The sequence below is a fragment of the Brachyhypopomus gauderio genome, chromosome 10, assembly GCF_052324685.1.
Source record: "Brachyhypopomus gauderio isolate BG-103 chromosome 10, BGAUD_0.2, whole genome shotgun sequence".
Taxonomy (NCBI): Eukaryota; Metazoa; Chordata; class Actinopteri; order Gymnotiformes; family Hypopomidae; genus Brachyhypopomus; species Brachyhypopomus gauderio.
In genome coordinates, this window is record NC_135220.1 from 371,939 (window position 1) to 388,966 (window position 17,028).

The 17,028-nt window shown below is 43.2% G+C and overlaps 2 protein-coding genes across 2 annotated transcripts; one reads left to right on the top strand and one right to left on the bottom strand.

The window, feature by feature from the left end:
- Positions 1–3: 3 nt before the first annotated feature.
- Positions 4–5,685, top strand: LOC143524995 (proteasomal ubiquitin receptor ADRM1-A-like). The gene is made up of 10 exons (XM_077018420.1): positions 4–112; positions 1,578–1,787; positions 2,113–2,229; positions 2,360–2,483; positions 2,598–2,684; positions 3,425–3,506; positions 4,285–4,532; positions 4,682–4,839; positions 5,224–5,326; positions 5,405–5,685. The coding sequence occupies exons 2-10, from the start codon at positions 1,578–1,580 to the stop codon at positions 5,506–5,508; spliced, it is 1,233 nt and encodes a 410-aa protein (XP_076874535.1). The 5' UTR covers positions 4–112; the 3' UTR covers positions 5,509–5,685.
- Positions 5,686–5,803: 118 nt separating this feature from the next.
- Positions 5,804–15,927, bottom strand: cables2a (Cdk5 and Abl enzyme substrate 2a). The gene is made up of 9 exons (XM_077018418.1): positions 15,210–15,927; positions 13,831–13,923; positions 12,377–12,454; positions 11,519–11,618; positions 10,077–10,242; positions 9,835–9,932; positions 9,345–9,451; positions 8,955–9,159; positions 5,804–7,641 (listed from the first exon to the last, which is right to left on the bottom strand). Exons 1-9 carry the CDS (start codon positions 15,728–15,730, stop codon positions 7,501–7,503), a joined length of 1,509 nt encoding a protein of 502 aa, XP_076874533.1. The 5' UTR covers positions 15,731–15,927; the 3' UTR covers positions 5,804–7,500.
- Between the last annotated feature and the right edge of the window lie 1,101 nt (positions 15,928–17,028).

Below are 17,028 nucleotides of genomic sequence, written 5' to 3' on the forward strand. Positions count from 1 at the left end.
GAGAGAAAGGCCACTACGCTTGTTCAATAAAGGCCACGCCTCTTTAGCGTCTGTGCCGTGTGTCGTTCCTCGTTCTTGCCCTTTTGTAGAATTTGTATCTAGCTAAATAAAAGTAAGTTCTCATCTAATATTTAGATATACGGTAAAAAAGTATTCTTGCGCACCACGTTTGTTTTTTTGGCTTGCCGTGAGATGGTTTTTAAGAAATTTACACCGTTTTAAGTGTTCTCTTGTGCCAGAAGCGTTATCCTAGCCAGCTAGCGCCTAGCTAGCTAAAACAACCGGTTAGCATTTTAACGGTTGGCTAGCGTTAGCTGCTAATAGCTAGCTGGTTAGCCTCCGGGAAAATACACGGTCGGGTTATCGTACAAAATACTTTATTTATTAACCAACGTTTGTCTTTTGTTTTAGAAGGTTAGCGTTTGATTTGAGCAGTCTGGTTAGCGGGCTCGTGTTGCGTGTTTTACAGGCGCTTCTGGTGGCTAGTTGGCTAGTTAGCACCCCGGTTAGCATTACTGCACTTGTGCTAGCATGCTACGGAAGTGTGATGGCTAGCTAACTTTATACTTTTAAACGCGTTTAAAGTTGGCTAAATTAGGATCCGGGAACACCCCGTTTTCCTAATTATTATTTTTAAGAAACGTGGGTGGTCCCGTAAAGAGTCTTTAAGAGAAACACGAGCTAGTTTGCTAACCTACCAACCTCAGAAACGTTACTTGACTGTGGCTCTTGTTCAGGTTGGATCCGTGATCTGGGCCCCGATTCCCAAAAACATCACAGTGTTAAAAGCATCACAGTGTTATCTGTGTCCTGTATGTTCTCTAGAGTTGCCTTAAATGAAAAATGGGACGTTGAGTGTTTTACTCTACCATTTAGGAAACGATTGGTTTGTGTTGGGATGTTTTTGTGAATCCTGGCTTTTTGGTCAATTCTCCTTTTAGGTCCTCACCTCTTTTAGGGTTGGACAGGCTTGGGTTTTAGAATAGATCAGCTAGCTAGTGAGAAATCCAGCTTTGTGAAATATTCCCAAATGTGCTAGGGTAGTAGTTTTCATGGCCAGGATCAGAATACACCACATTTAGTCCTGTAATTAAATGGCTGTTCAGACCAGTAATGCTGGTGCATGGTAAACGCACAACTGAAGATCGTGTAGATCAGCACTAAAGTTTTAGGCTAATTGTGTCTAGTGATTGGGAGTAATGATGGTTGTCCTGATCTGTGGTTGTTAATGATATCCTGGAGGACCACTGCACTGGTTTTCCTCAACTGCAGTACCAAATACATGACGGCTTGGTTATTAGAGGTTGTCCAGCCCTGGCCCAGAACTCACTAATGTTAATGGTTTCGGTTCTGTTTTTTGTTGACAAACCAAGTTTGGTGTGGAAGTGTAAATAATACTTGCTGAAACACTAACCCTTTGTGGCTTTTTAACGGATCTAAAGCCTACTAGCTCTCAACATATTGGTTTTACTGGTGTTTTTAAATGTTTCAGTCTGTTCCACTCTGTCACGTCTTGCTCTCTTTTTATATATATATATATATAGCCATTGAGTAATCTCTCTGCTGTCTTGCTACAGATGTCTTCTGGGGCCTTATTTCCAAGCTTGGTGTCTGGCTCACGTGGCTCGTCGAGCAAATACCTAGTCGAGTTCCGTGCGGGGAAGATGACCCTGAAAGGAAGCACCGTGACCCCTGACAAACGTAAAGGTCAAGTCTACATTCAGCAGACGGATGACTCTCTCATTCACTTCTGCTGGAAGGACAGGACAACTGGAAATGTGGATGATGTTAGTATAAATTTCTGCAGTATGGTGTGACCGTACTGGACAGCAGTTGCTGTCTTGTCTGTCCAGTGGCTAAATACATCTAATCTAAATACAGAGATAATGGATACATATTGTCTTTACTAGCTATTTTGACAGGATATGCACCTAGGTAGAGTATACATTAGATCTTTATTTTAATAGATTTTACTGACCTACTCCAAAATGTAGACCTATACACTTCCAGCTGTGCCATGATTTACGTAAACGTCTCAAATAACTCAGGGATGTTTGATTGGTTTGTTTCAATGATGAGACATTGTTTTTGTTTATTATATTTTTTATTAAGGACTTGATTATTTTTCCGGATGACTGTGAGTTCAAGAGGGTTCCCCAGTGTACAACGGGTCGTGTGTATGTGCTCAAGTTTAAGGCGGGCTCAAAGAGGCTCTTCTTCTGGTTGCAGGTGTGTACTCTGTGCCTTTACAACATCTGTGGTTTTACTCTTGATCTATTTTGTTTTTATAAGGGGGGGGGGGGGGGGGGGTGTAAATAAAGGCAACATTTTGAATCCCCCAAACCACCCCCCACTGTAGGAGCCTAAAACGGATAAAGATGAAGAGTACTGCAGGAAAGTGAATGAGTACCTGAACAACCCCCCCATGCCTGGGGCACTTGGGAGTGGAGGCGGCAGCAGCCATGAGCTTTCTGCCCTTGGAGGTATTAATTCAGAAACAATCACAACTCCTAAAATCTTTATGCAACACTATGTTTACCGTCTCTGCGTTCATCATCTGAAATAGGTGTACTGAAACTTGTTTGTTTTTCCAACAGGTGAGGGTGGCCTGCAGAGCCTTCTGGGTAATATGACTCACAATCAGCTGATGCAGCTGATTGGACCAGCTGGACTCGGAGGACTTGGTGAGCAATCGCCATTATTGTGCTTATGTTCAGCTCTTCACATATGAATATGTTTACTTGAATAAGTATGTGGACACCTTCCTAGTTATTGAGTTCAGACGTTTCAGCCACACCCATTGTTAACAGGTGTAAAAAATCAAGCACATTTGCCATGCTGTCTCTATAGACATACATAGGCAGTAGAATAGATTGTACAGAGGTGACTTTAAATGTGCTAGCATACAGTGCCACCTTTCCTCGAGTCAGTTGGTGAAATTTCAGCACCGCTAGAGCGGCGTCGGTCGATTATAAGTGCTCTTATTGTAAAATAGAAACATGTAGGAGCGACAAATGGCTCAACAAGTGCTAAAGTGTGCGTCTCTCAAAATCCCCTCTGTTACGTCATTCACTGCAGAGTTCGGTCTTTTGAAGCAACATTGGCACAAGGACTGCCGGTAGATTGAATCTGGGTTTGATAGAGGATGTGCAATATTTGCTGCCGGTGTATTCCCAACCGTTTGTTTTTGTGGAGGGTGAATAACAGTTTGGGGACAGCCCTTTCCTCTTTCAGCTTGATCCTGAAAGGTGTGACCACAGGTGTGATTGTTGGGTGTCTACATACAGTGCATGGAATTTAACAGGATTGAATGTCGTGTAGTATTTACTTGGTGGTGAATATCATGGTGAATAAACCTCTTTTTTTTTGTATGTGTAGGTTTAATTCAGTGGTTTACTTTAGTCTGTCTTTGTGCTCTCTGTAGGGGGTCTTGGGGCTCTAGCTGGACCAGGCCTGGCCAGTCTGCTGGGAAGTGGTGTGCCAGCAACCAGCAGCTCATCCTCCAGGTAAAAATGATTAATGAGAGGGAGGGATTATGTGAATCCAGCCAATTTTTGGTACACCTCTATTGCATAGTCTGCTCCAAAAATAAATGAGTTTTTGATGGACCTTGGATTTTACTAGGCTGTGATCATTTGCATCTGAAGTGGTGTTTCCAGTGTGCCAGAATGTGCCGATCTTAGGCGCATTGGCAGTTCTGTGGGGTTAAAATGACCATGTTGGTGGTGATGGGATGAGAATAGCCTAACCCGTTCAAGCTAACAGAATGGCCACTAACATAAACAGGTCTTTATGTGGTGGTGGAGAGTGTCTCTAAAAAGGTTTACTTTAAGATTGAGGGGGGAAAATGGTGGGATACTAAATTTGGTGTAAGCAATATACATTCAAGAAACCTTCCTACATTTGTGGCAATGCTACAGAATCCTATTAATGATTTATTTTATTCATACATTTTACAGTGGAGCAAGAGACTTCTGGGGGGGAAAACGTGGTCCTACTCAATATCTGATAAGTGTACATAAAGTGGCCACATGCTTGCACAAGGGTGTTTGTGTTAATGTATTTGTAATTTGTTCCAAATGGGTTTTTATTTTATGTAAGCCAGTCTTGCAAATAGCTCAGCGAAAACCAGAGTGAGTGTATTTCTGTGCACGTGTGTAAAAACTACGTCCACATTGTTCTGTGCGTTAATGTATTATTTATATTAATTGGATAGCTCGGGTGAATTGACATTTTGTTCCAAGCAGAAATTAAAATTTTTGGTTTGTTTTTATTCTCTCTAAGCTCTCGCAGTCAGTCCACAGCGGTCACTCCTTCTTCCACATCAGCAGCTACACGTCTTAGCTCCTCCCAGGTGCCGACCACGCCTACTACCCCCTCTGCTACCACAGCAGCCTCGCCCACTGCCACACCCACTACCCCTGCTGGACCCTCCGTCTCTGCTGGGCCGACCAGCCCCACTCAGCCTATCCAACTTAGTGACCTACAAAGTATCTTGGCAACCATGAATGTTCCTGCAACTGGGCAAGGAGGTGAAAACCACATAAGATATTTAACATATAAACTAATAAATGGAGAGATTTTCTTGGAATTATGTAACTTAAATTGTGTATGATCTGGCGTTAAAACGATTGTTCAATACCTGAGAGTTTCTAAAGTACACCTAATTTTCTTTGAGCAGTTGATCTTGCCAGTGTTCTGACACCGGAAATCATGGCTCCGATCCTGGCTAATGCAGAGGTGCAACAGAGACTGATTCCTTACCTCCCGTCTGGAGAGTCTCTCCCCCAGAGCACGGACGAGCTCCACAACACGCTCTCCTCACCACAGTTTCAGCAGGTCTGTCTCGCATCTCTTTAGACCCCCTTTTTCCCCTCCTCACCTAACAAGCTCCTCGGGGATCCCCAGACAGTTCACATTTGACTCTTATCTACCTGAACCAAGCTATCAAAAACCCTGAACACCTGGTCTAGAAGTGTTAGGAGCTGGGATGAAACCAGTGTGTGCATAAATTGGGCATTCCTGAGGAGTCTGTTGCTTGCTAGGGTATATGTTTAGATAGGACTCATACATTAATAGCAAACACTTTATATTACAACTGTTTTGAGGTTACAGGTCTAGGATGTGACCTTTTTATTGTTAAGAAACTAATCCAGCAGTGTTTCTACAAAGGCACCAGTTGAAGAACGCTCACACCTGGTTTATCACACTTCTTCTCCAAAGGCTATGGGTTTGTTCAGCAGCGCTCTAGCGTCAGGGCAGTTGGGACCCCTGATGAATCAGTTTGGCTTGCCCACAGAGGCCGTGGATGCAGCCAACAGAGGGGGTAAGCGTACATCACACCTCTCATTCATATATAAAAAGTGTGCACTTTGAAGCTGACCTTTATATTGTTGTTTACCAGATGTTGAAGCATTTGCCAAGGCCATGGAGGGTGAAAAATCACAGGAAGAGAAAGATCCTAAAGAGAAGAAGGATGATGATGATGAGGACATGAGCCTCGATTAGCTCATCACCCCTCTCCCAAGAGTGTGTGTGTGTTACTTTTAACTTGGCTTTTCTTTTGTTACTTAGAACTCAAACCATATTTGTGATAGCTAAACCAATCTGGTAATTAATTCTCTTCATATATATTCACTGTTTGGTCCAAATAAAAATGCTTTCAAGAGCATGGCACAAACATTATCTTTGATGTGTTAGGAGTATGTTGTGTGAGCATGTCTAAAGAACACTGCAGGACACTTGGTAGCACAAATAAGTTATGATTGCTCAGTGCAAGAAATGATCTTCCACTTACACAAGGTCAGCAGTTAAAAATATATTTATAAAAGAATCTATGCAAATACAAACCTCACATCCATACTGCACGTTACATTTTGTCCTTATACACTGCACGTTACATTTTGTCCTTAAACACAGTCTAAGCTACCACTTCATACCATTTCAGTAATTTAGCGAAAATGGTTTCACACACAAAACAACTATATGCTCACAGTTAAGAGTAGTTCAGTTCTGATTTTGCTGCACATCTTAGAAATCCTCCATGTAGTCTCAAGTTTGCTTTAGCTTGCCATGAGAAAGCTAAAAGAAAATATAAGATGTTGAGGTGAGCCGTCAACACGTTTGTGTTCAAGGTCCAAAATGATCAAAGTAATAAGGCACTTCATGCTGCACTACTGTGAGTACAGTCTGAGGATTGATGTTGAAAGAACACACCAACAATAGAACAATATTAAATTAATAACATTTGAAAATGCTTTTCTTTCAAATGAAAACACCATACAAACAACATCAGCAAAGAGCACTAGCAACGTCAGTTACACTCCCTGAGATTAAATTGTGTAGGACCACAGACTGGCTGTGCAATCTCAAAACACTAAAACATCATGTTACTTCATGTTCTTCTATGGCTGCAGTTTCACAGACCAATGCTTGGGGGGGAAAAACACCGTAGCCATCCACAGTGTTCTGATAGCTAAACCACTGCTGTGCTGTTAGGTTACAACCGTTTACTATGACTGAGGGGGTTTAAACAAGCCTCTGTGACAGCACAATGAACAAGCCAGAAACCGACATATTGCATCCCACTTAGTACATTACTTTACAACAGACACGAGTGAATCGCTGAAGGTCACTGATTTAAGTTACTGGACAAACCTCAGTGTGATTGGTGTGGAATCAGTGTTTGGATCACCCAACCCCTACGTTTCAGTGGTATGTGCAGTAGCACAAAACATTTAAATCAACAAATACTCACAGCTTCAAGAAATAAATACTAAACATTTCTCACAAACAGGTTTAAAGACTTATTTGTGCAATACCAGTGACGGAAATAGTCTCAGATCAGACAAAATGTTACTGGCTAGCCTGAAGACTGGGCACTCAACTCAATCTACAAAACATTTTTGGAGGCAATTACATAAAGTAGTTTGGCTCCTCAAACAATACTTTTCAGTGCACAATCAAGATCTATAGTCAGTTGAATGAAAGTGGTGACAGGGAACAAGCACATGGAACAGGGCGGCACAAATAACGTGCCTGGCAAACATCAGCTCTAACATAGAGTGCTTCAGAATGGCACAGACAGGAACACCCACATCACCCGTCATTAAGAAAAACATACAGTCTCCATATATAATGCCTGTAGCTGGAAACTGTATAATCTATAAATATGCAGTCATGTTGATAAACATAATGGTATATTGGGAAAAATGTAAAATTTTGGTTAAAAAAAAAGTTTAAAAAAATAGAATTCTGATAAATTTGATAAGCTGTACTAATTGTTAACAAAGAAGTTATTACAACCACCTCCAAGCTAACCAACAAAAAAGAAAACACTTCACTTTCAAGAACATTTCAAGAAATGCGTCAGTAATGAGAGCTGAGATGTGGAAGCTCATAAAAGTGCTTTTGGACCAGTGGGATTGATGAACAGTATACAGGGAGCTGACAACACGTCTAACGGCAGGTCTGGATGGCTGGAAGGTCTTCTCCGTGCCCCTAGACCTGCTGCACCAGCCGGCGGTAGTGTGGCATGACTTTGCTGTCCGGCAGGTAAAGGGCCATCTCCAGCGCCACCAGTACTGGGAACTCCAGCGGGATCAGCTCCCGTCGACCTATTCGAAAGCGTTCCTCTAGCTTCTGCAGATCAGCACCACACACACACACACACACACACACACACACACACACAGGCACAGAGAATGAAGCCATGGTGGGATCAGTACAGGAGAAATCAAATACAGAGCTGAATACAGAGACATACAGCCAAATCATACATACTGCACAGCAGTGCACAAAGTTAGTTAGAAAACCTTTTAGAGGGTTCTATATTTCTGCCTGAATTTGACCTAAAACACCATTAGTTTGCCACGCAAGTCCTAATAGTAGATAAATACAATGAAAAACACATGAGGCAAAAATATTTAATTAATACTTCATTAACCTATTGAGGAAAAGTATCTAATATTGCATAGCTGTGAGTGGTAGAACTATGTGACCCTTCAGGATTAACAAATAATTTGAAAATGAAATTTGACTCAGGTGCTGACAATTACTGAGATGACAGGAGTGTGTACTATGTTCTATTTACATCATCTGAACTTCAACACACATGTTCGTGGAAGTGCATCACGGCATGAATAAAGGATGTTTCCTAGGACCTCAGAATAAGAGTTGTTTATGCTCTTCAAGCTGGAAAGGGCTACAAAACCAGTTCTACAGAGTCTGGATTCCACTAATCTGCAGTCAGACAGAAAGTGTACAAATGAAGAAAATTCAAGACCATTATGACCCTCCCCAGGAGGGCTTAACCATCAAAGATCACTCCAAGCTGATGTGACTAACCAATCACCAGAAACATTTAGCTGCAGATACTGCTGCACTGTGAGGTCACACAAGATACTGAATGCAAAGGTTCACATCCATTTTACATCCAGACATGTAATGGTGGACAATTTTCTTCAATAATTATGAGAGACTGTAATGTTTTGGTCTTGTTTGGTTTGATTCTCTGTATCTACTTCTAAGACTTACGTGACAATCTGAAGAAGTTTTAGGTCATATTTGTGCAGAAATCTAGAAGTCTAAAGGGTTCACAAACTTTCAATTACCACTGTTATTAAGAATGAATATATCTCATTGCTTATCTGCAAGTTTTTGTCTCGAGTAACATTTCTGATCTTTGGGGACAGAATGACTGCCTGTCAACAGTGACATCGTTTGTTTCTGTTACATTCTGTTTATTAACTACCGGTGTTAACTACAAGGTGTTACAGGTGAATTGTACGTAAAGCAATGGGAGATGAGATCACGGCTACCGAGCAGCTGCACCCGAGGGCAATCGAATGAGTTCAGAGAGACGCTAATCAGATGTATGACTGACATCATGAACCCAGCCTAATGGGGCTCGCATCGACCCGTCTAGGTGGCGGCTGGGACAATCGGGCACTTACATCGATCAGCTGTCGGACCTCCAGCTTCTTCAGGTCGCTGCTGATCTTGGCGGCCAGCAGGACGCAGACCGCCGACACCAGCTTCCTGTTGGCTTTGTTCAGACGGCCCTGCAGAACCAGCTTCTCAAAGTACACGTAGGCCATCGCTATGGTAACTGGCTGCAGGCCACAGTCCTCGCTCACTGCTCGCATCTCCCTTTTCAGACTGCGAGACAAGGGTCAAAGTTCATCACCGAGGACAGCTACAACACGGCCTCCGAACGTAAAACTAGTGTAATCTGGCTGATTTTGTATTATTCTGTATGCGTTTACAATACGTAGCATAGCATTTTTGTGATATATATTGGCATACAATAGTTTTGCTCTTTTAAATAAACAATGTAACCATACCTTCTTATCTTGCTCAACGTCAACTTAATGTGGGGAAATTTCTCCCTAAACATCTCGTTCATATCTTTCTTCAGATCGGATGGTTTCACATATTCGATAACTGTTGTCTGAAAGATGCAAGAAGGTTTTTATCAGTGCATATCAGAGCACACAAGCCTCTCTTTTATGGTCTGTGGGAGGTGGAAACACAGACCATTTCTATGAAGGTCAAGGTTTACAATGCTTCACACACTATCTGTGAAATTATTACTGTATTTAAGAGTTATTGCAATATTCTATGATGAGCCTCTAAGCTTTTAGCTCCAGTTTCCATCATATGATCTACTGCTGATGAGATCATAAACATCAACATTTTGCCAAGAACTTGGAAGACATGTAAATAACTGAGCTGGTCATATTAACCCATTACTTGAAAATGCGAACATTAACATAATACGGTTATGAAGCGATGAACATGCTGAAACGTGTGCTCCAGGGTTCGGAAGCTCACCACATAAGATGCAAAGATTAAGACCCTCTTGTGTTTCCCACAAGGCCACTGGGGGTCACTTAGTAGGTTGGGGTCATAGACCGATGCCTCATCCACTCCTGTCAAGAGTTGGCATAAAATAAAATCACGTATCAGATACTCGGCAATACAGATATGGGGCCAATCATTCAGACGGTTTCTGAGTCTTAGCCGAGGGTGACAATAGGGGTGTCGCCTTCCGTGTCAAGACACCGTTAACACACCGGTCTCTTGTGTAACACTGCTGAGACGGGGGGTGGTAAAAGTCTTCGGGCCACTTGTCCAGTTTCGGGCCATTGGCGTGTGTGCTGCGTTCACATCCAGGGGTGTGCTGCTCTTTTGTCTGATCAGGGCATTGGTGGGGAGGAGGAATCTGGCGTAGGACACCGTCTGCAGCAGACGCACAGACACACAACACAGGCACGAATGCAATAACTCGTCTGACGCAGCTCGCATCAATAACCACCCGCTCAAAACACACATGCAAGATTAATAAACAACGTACAGAAACCACACTGACAATCCAAGGGTGTGTGTCACGAAGAACGAATATTGCCAAGTGAGCTACGCTGTGTGGCCAAATGTTATCACCAATATGAGCTTGTCAGAGATCCCATTTAAAAACTCACCACACAAGAAGACAGTCACGCTTTGACAGTTAAAAGCATTCAATTGGCCAATATGTCTTTGTATGCCGTAGCATTGATATTACTCTTTACTAGAGCCAAGAGGTCAGGCCAAGGAGGCCTGCCCTGACAAACCAGACTATTATCTTTCCTCCACCAAACTTAACCATTGGCGCTCTATTGGTAGGTATTGCTCTTATAACCTAGTTTCACCCGTTACACTACAAAATGCATGATTCATCATTCCACGGGACATTTTTTCCACTGCTCCAAAGACCAGTGGTGGCATGCCTTACAACTCCCCAGTGATCATCTGGCAGTGCACAGCGTCACAGGCTGGTGTTCAACTGCTCAGCTATGGAAGCCCATGTCATGGAGTTCCCTGATACATAGTTCTAATGCTGACGTCGCTTGCAGAGGTAGTCTGGACGTCTGCAGCGAGTGATGCAAAAGGAGACTGCGGCTGTGAGCTTGCCTAGATGTTTTCACTCCACAATAACAACTTGCTGGGGCAGATCTAGCAATGCAGAAATGTCATGAGCTGACTCCATGCTAATGACAGTGCAGTGTTTAAAATCACCGAGCTCCATACTACTGCCAATGTGGAGATTGTAAGGCAATGTGCTTAATACATGTTAGAGAACACCTGAACTCAATAATTTATCCATTTGGCCAGTTAGTCTAAGTGATTACAAAATAACGTTTATCCACCAACAATTATGTTAATTATGAAACTATGGCAAATATCCAAACCTAACCCAAGCGTCATCACTTGGCAATGTTTCCTGGACTCAGTAGGCTGATATAAACATGCTTTTATGCACACGCACCTGGGGATTAATCATAGCTTGAGAATGTAAACCTGGGTTGACCGAAAGTTGACACAGAAAGTCACCGGCCATCCCTATGATTGTGCTTTCTTGGGTTTTTTGAAGCTGAAACTTCATAAATTCTGGCTACGTTTAATGTGCTTTGTAAGACAGGCCCTGGATTTACTAGAAGCAGGATAATGGAGACATTATACACAACTGCCATCTTACCTTTCCAAACGCACCCAACTCCACACCCTCCAGTACAGGAACCGTATCAGCCGTGCCCCCTGATGGCTGCCTCTGTCTCTGGGCCTCCAATTTAGAGTCACTGTGTTAGAAGGATATCTAATCAGTCATCTTTACTTGACACACTTGTACTATGGCCAACTGTGGGTGTGCCTGCTCCCATCCAGAAGCAGAGATAGCGGGTTGCTAAATAAGCCACTGGTGCTGGTTACGTGAAATATGAGTACGTTGTGGTGGCTTCTGCTCCACCAGGTGTTCCGGCTGGTGTCTTGCAGGTGACAAACTCACACTGCTTGTTTACCAACACATGCCTCTGCTTGTTTACCAACACATGCCTCAAGTCGTTTGCCAACGGGCTATTCTAGAGAAGCTGATCAGAGACCTGGTGTGGCTAATTCGGAAGGCACACTGTACTTAAAGATGCAATTAGTCATCTCTCCTGCTGTCGAGGAATTAAATGTATACTTTTGTATATGTTACGAAAAAGGTGATTACATGAGATGCAGACAAATTATGACCCATTTTTAAAACAATTCCAATTTCACTGAATTTATTATATTTGGCCGCACATTATGTGAAAAAAGTCTGACAACTAAATTTTAACTTAATATAGTCGAGGAACCATTTCAAACAGATCATATTTACATTAAGATTCGCCATGTTGGGGTAAGAAACAACCCCCAGAATGATTTCCTCCACAATTGCCTAAGCTCTGAAATATGGCACTTTGCGTCACAGGTTTCAGAATTAAAACTAGCCTGGCGGGGGCTATCGATTGGTTCATTCGTGGTGTACGTTTTCATCACATGGTAATAAAACATGTTCTGTGGAGCACAGTACCTGATGTGAAAGCTCTCTCCATAGGGTAAGACAGAGAAAGCAGCACAGAGAGACCGCTTAGTACAGATCAGAACAACCCTGCAAACAGAGACATACAACAAAACAGTGCATGCAAAACAGTGTCAGTACTAGGTAACACACACACACACACACACACACACACACACACACACGTTTTATAATTCTTCTGAGGACCAACATTTTAATATCTCCAAATCCATTTAATACCAGTGCCATTAATTGCAATCTTGAGCGGGAGGACTGGCGGTTTCTCATTACTCTCACTACTCTCATTCCAGAATAATACTTTCTAATGAAATATTATTACGATCACAGCTATGAGCACAGGCTACATGACACAGAATCTCAACAGTCAAGATGTCCAGGTGCAGGCGCTGTAGAACATGTGGTCCTCTCGTACGTTGCTACGGAGCCCGAACAATAGCAGAGCCAGTGGGTCAGCAGCCCGTGTCAGAGCCAGCTGGACGAAGATCAAGACCACACAGTGCACTATAACGGTGTCATGGGGCCCAAGAAATGAGGGACGATCAAAGCATGCGCGGGCTTGCTGATGCCTCCAGGGTTACTTAGTTACCGCGGAGTTATAAAGCCATTTGAAAGTCTTTTTTTAAAGAATAATAACCATAAACAAAACAAAGGGTGCAGATGAAAGGATCAGACTTTATTAACATGCAATGATGTAAGAAAATTAAGGTAATAGAAGGTGAAGGCAACGCAAAGACAAGAGAGGGCAAGGGCACGAAATGAGTGTGTGATGAAGATGGATGTAAAGAAGCTGGATGGCAGGAGGGGTTGAAGGTTTGTGGGAAAGGAGACACAGGAGGGGGTCGGCATGCCAACGATAAACGCTGCATCAGCAGATGCCTGAGCATCATTTCACTGTGGGGGGGGTGGGGGGGGGGGGTTTCTATTTTGAGAAATGACAGTGCTGTATGCGCTTCTTTCAAAATGACTTTACTTCATTGCTCTACTTCCCAAAGCAGGCAGACGCCAAAGTGTGTTAACAGTCAGACAGTCAATTATGTCAGTTGTTATTACGTAAGAGAAGGATTTGAAGTTTGCTTAATCCTGCGCTGTATCGTTTGAGACGGACTACGTCTGGAAACATCATCAGCATTAGAACTGTGCACTGAGCTCATAATATCATCATCGTCATCATCATCATCAAATCTCACCGATGTGCGTCAGTGGTCAGGCACACAGGCAATTAATTATGACCACTCCTTTCCCCACACGTCTTACTATGGTTGACAAAGTGCTGTGGTTAGATGTCTGGATAAAATAGAGTGGCTTCTGCATGCCTCTTACTGCTCTGTTCTGAGTAGCACTGTGCCTACCGATGACGACAACGCGGACTCCTTTGCGAGAGTCGTTCAGACGTATCCAGTTCTCGTTTGGGCAGCCCTGCCATTGCCTCCGACTCGCAGACTCACCTGCTGCCTCGAGTGTCGTATTGCCTCATGTTCTTGATGAAGTGCACCTTCTTGGACACCTTGCGTCCCGGGGAACCCGACTGGTTACGTATTCTACAACGAAACAGCCAGGACAAAACATGTGGTGAGCAAAGGGGTGGAATGAAATGGCACATCTTAAAAAAAAAAAAGCTCAACTCACAACTACAGATTCTGAAGTATACTCAAAGTGTGAAGCTCCCCCGTGACCAGCATGACAACAATCTAAGGGTATTTATTTCCAATCCTGAAAGAATTGTGATTTCCATGCTCAAACCCACCTGACTGTGCTCACTTAATTGCAAGTTAGAAATCATGTGCAGGAAAGTCACAAATCCGTGTTGGACTCTGGCCGTCTTGGGCACATTTACATTTACAGCATCGGGCAGGTGCTCTTGTGCAGAGGCACTTTGTTGTCTCAGTGCAAGTTTTATGGAAGATATCTTTATTCTAGGACAACTAACCCTGACACTAAGAACACCACTAAGATAAAGGTAATGGGATAAATACACACATTTAACAGGAGGGCTGTTTGTTTTTGTTATTTGCCCATGCCATGAACATAAACGTATGAAGAAAATAAAGTCTTTCACAGATTTGTTGTGACTACAGGTCTAGACCAATGGCTCCTCTCGCACCTTACACAAGAACATGATCATCTCAGTAAAGTAAATAAGACTGTAACCAGATCTTGCTACTTGATATGAAACACAAGACTCTTTCAAAATCACCTGCTCTTTCAATAATACACTAGTGCTGTGTATTACTACACGGGGTCATTCCCACTCGAACACGTCCAGCTGCATCGTTCACGATCCTGTTTAAAGTGTCAACTTTTAATTTAGGCACGTTTCACTTTATGTAAACAGAGTGCTACAATTCTCCAAAATGAAAATGAAAGCCATAAAACCCGGAAGTTGAGAATTAGACGCAGCCTAGATGTATTTAAATGACACCAGTGTTCGTGTTGTGCGTTTGCAGTAAAGTGAACACACACTCGGTGGGTCACACACTCGAACCGAACCCTTCACCAGTCCAACAGTGGACAGACAAGAATACTCATACATACATATACACATAAATACTCACACATACATATACACATAAATACTCACACTCCACATACTCGGGCAGGAAGTGTGCAAAATGAAGCGACACTCCGCAGAAATGTTCGTGTGTGTGTGTGTTACACCGGGACGTGCAGGAACATTTCACCCTTCACGCCCCGCCACGTCTGCGTGACCCACCGCGATTCTGGCCCGAACCGACCCGGTTTGAGCCGCGGATTAAAGGCAGCTCATGTGAGGTCTGCATCATAACACCGGGACCGTACGGGCTCACACGGGACCGGTAACACGTACCTTTGACGGGGGTCCGGCGGTACCGGGTTAGAACTCGAGCACACGACGGGCGATCTACCGGAGATCACACCCGGATTGTGGGGTCCAGAGGTCGGAGGAAGGGGGAACCCGTGGGATGACAAAGGATCCGTTCTTCCCCCGTCCGAGAACCCTTCACCGGTGCCGTGACTAAACCCCACCGACGTCGTGGGCACCGGGGCCGGTGGATAGGTGCTGGTCCCCGGTCCAGGAGCGGCACCTCCGCTGATGGAGGGTGACAGCCGGGTGACGGATCCGTAGCCGCTCGTACTCGCCGGAGCGGCCGCCGGTGGTCCAACACACTGGTGCCCGGTCTCTCCCGGGCCAGCCACTCCATTACTGAGAGCACACACCGGCCGTCCGTCCAAAGAGATGTTGTTCAGAAACAGCAGTGCTGCTTTTCTCCGACGTAAATCTCTACTTTTCCGCGAATGCTCCTTATGTGCCCTGGCTGCGCTGCCGCTGGTTCCGTCCTGTGGACCGCAAGCGGCCGCCGCCGCCATTCTAGTGCGATCTGGTTACAGCTGCACACACACGAACGGCAGTTTACGAAGCGAGAACATCGCGACGCCCCCTAGCAGCTGATTGGTCCGCCTCCCCAAAACATGTAAATATGAATTAACATTCGCCGAAATGGACCTGCCGCGAGACACTTGTCTGCAAACGTGCTACGATAGGGTAACCTCATCTCTGACGTCAAACAAATCAAATTCGGGGGGAAATAAATAAATTTTCGACCTATGAGACAGATTACAGAAATAAATTTTTATTATAAATATATAAATATTATTCAAATATTAAGCTTTCACATAACGTAAACAACCGGCAAGCTCGAACGACGTTTCGCCCTAAGGCCTCGGTGAACTTGGTCAACTTCTCGGTTGTTTTGTTAGTGTGAATAATACATCTCTGAAGACTGCAATATAGCCTATATGAGCCTAATATTTTTCTTTTTATGATCTTGTTCAAAATCAATGCACCAGCGCCTATTTTGATATAAAGATATTTTGTGATCCAAAAATTATGGAAAAACAGGAAACTGCATTTTCATGTTGCCATTATAATTCTAAGGAACTAGGTTTCTAATTATGACATCAGATGTAGATATAACATCTCGAAAATAAACATTTTAGCTTTTAAAGGAAAGACTGCTGCTAGTGCATGCACAGACACAGGCTATCTGACTGGATTTCAGTATTTTGCCCTGTCCCTTACACATTTCTTTATGATCCTGCGTGACAGTGCATTTATCATTTATATGCTCATACTGACATGTTGTTTGGACACGCAGGTGTCATTGTCAAAACATGATGAATTAAATGCTGTACCAATACACACTGAAAAAATACAACGGAAGACGCACAGTTGTCATTTGGATGTAGTGGATTATATGTGTTTGTGTCACTGAGAGGTTTGAGGCCAAAGATTTTGAAATGGGATATAAAGTTGTTAAGCACCACTTATGTGGATGATGTCCAAAAACAAGTTTCTCAGATTCATATTATTCAACTTATTTGTAAATAATTCTTATTTATAATGATAAATAATAATCTGCAAATGTACTAATCTTTAGAATATGATCATATCTGTGCATTGGAAACGGGTTTTGTTACGAATGTGGCTACAATGCTCTTAAAATGCAAGCTCTTTTGGCCCTGATACACTTCCATAAAAAGCAACATAAGGACCTGATGACATCTGATCACCTCTAGTGTGTTTGTGATAAGACATCTCTCTCAATTTGTTAATTTCACCCAGTGAATCCAGTAATAATGATGCACAGTGTTGGAACCCAGGATGA

Bases quoted from the DNA above. Each gene is read 5' to 3' on its own strand.
- LOC143524995 (XM_077018420.1), top strand. From the start codon at position 1,578: ATGTCTTCTGGGGCCTTATTTCCAAGCTTGGTGTCTGGCTCACGTGGC. The intron at 3,507-4,284 runs GTAAAAATGATT...ATTCTCTCTAAG, and splicing joins ACCAGCAGCTCATCCTCCAG to CTCTCGCAGTCAGTCCACAG. The intron at 4,840-5,223 runs GTCTGTCTCGCA...TCTTCTCCAAAG, and splicing joins CCTCACCACAGTTTCAGCAG to GCTATGGGTTTGTTCAGCAG.
- cables2a (XM_077018418.1), bottom strand. From the start codon at position 15,730: ATGGCGGCGGCGGCCGCTTGCGGTCCACAGGACGGAACCAGCGGCAGC. The intron at 9,933-10,076 runs GTGTGTTAACGG...AACTCTTGACAG, and splicing joins CAGTGTTACACAAGAGACCG to GAGTGGATGAGGCATCGGTC. The intron at 9,160-9,344 runs GTATGGTTACAT...CTTGTCTCGCAG, and splicing joins ACGTTGAGCAAGATAAGAAG to TCTGAAAAGGGAGATGCGAG.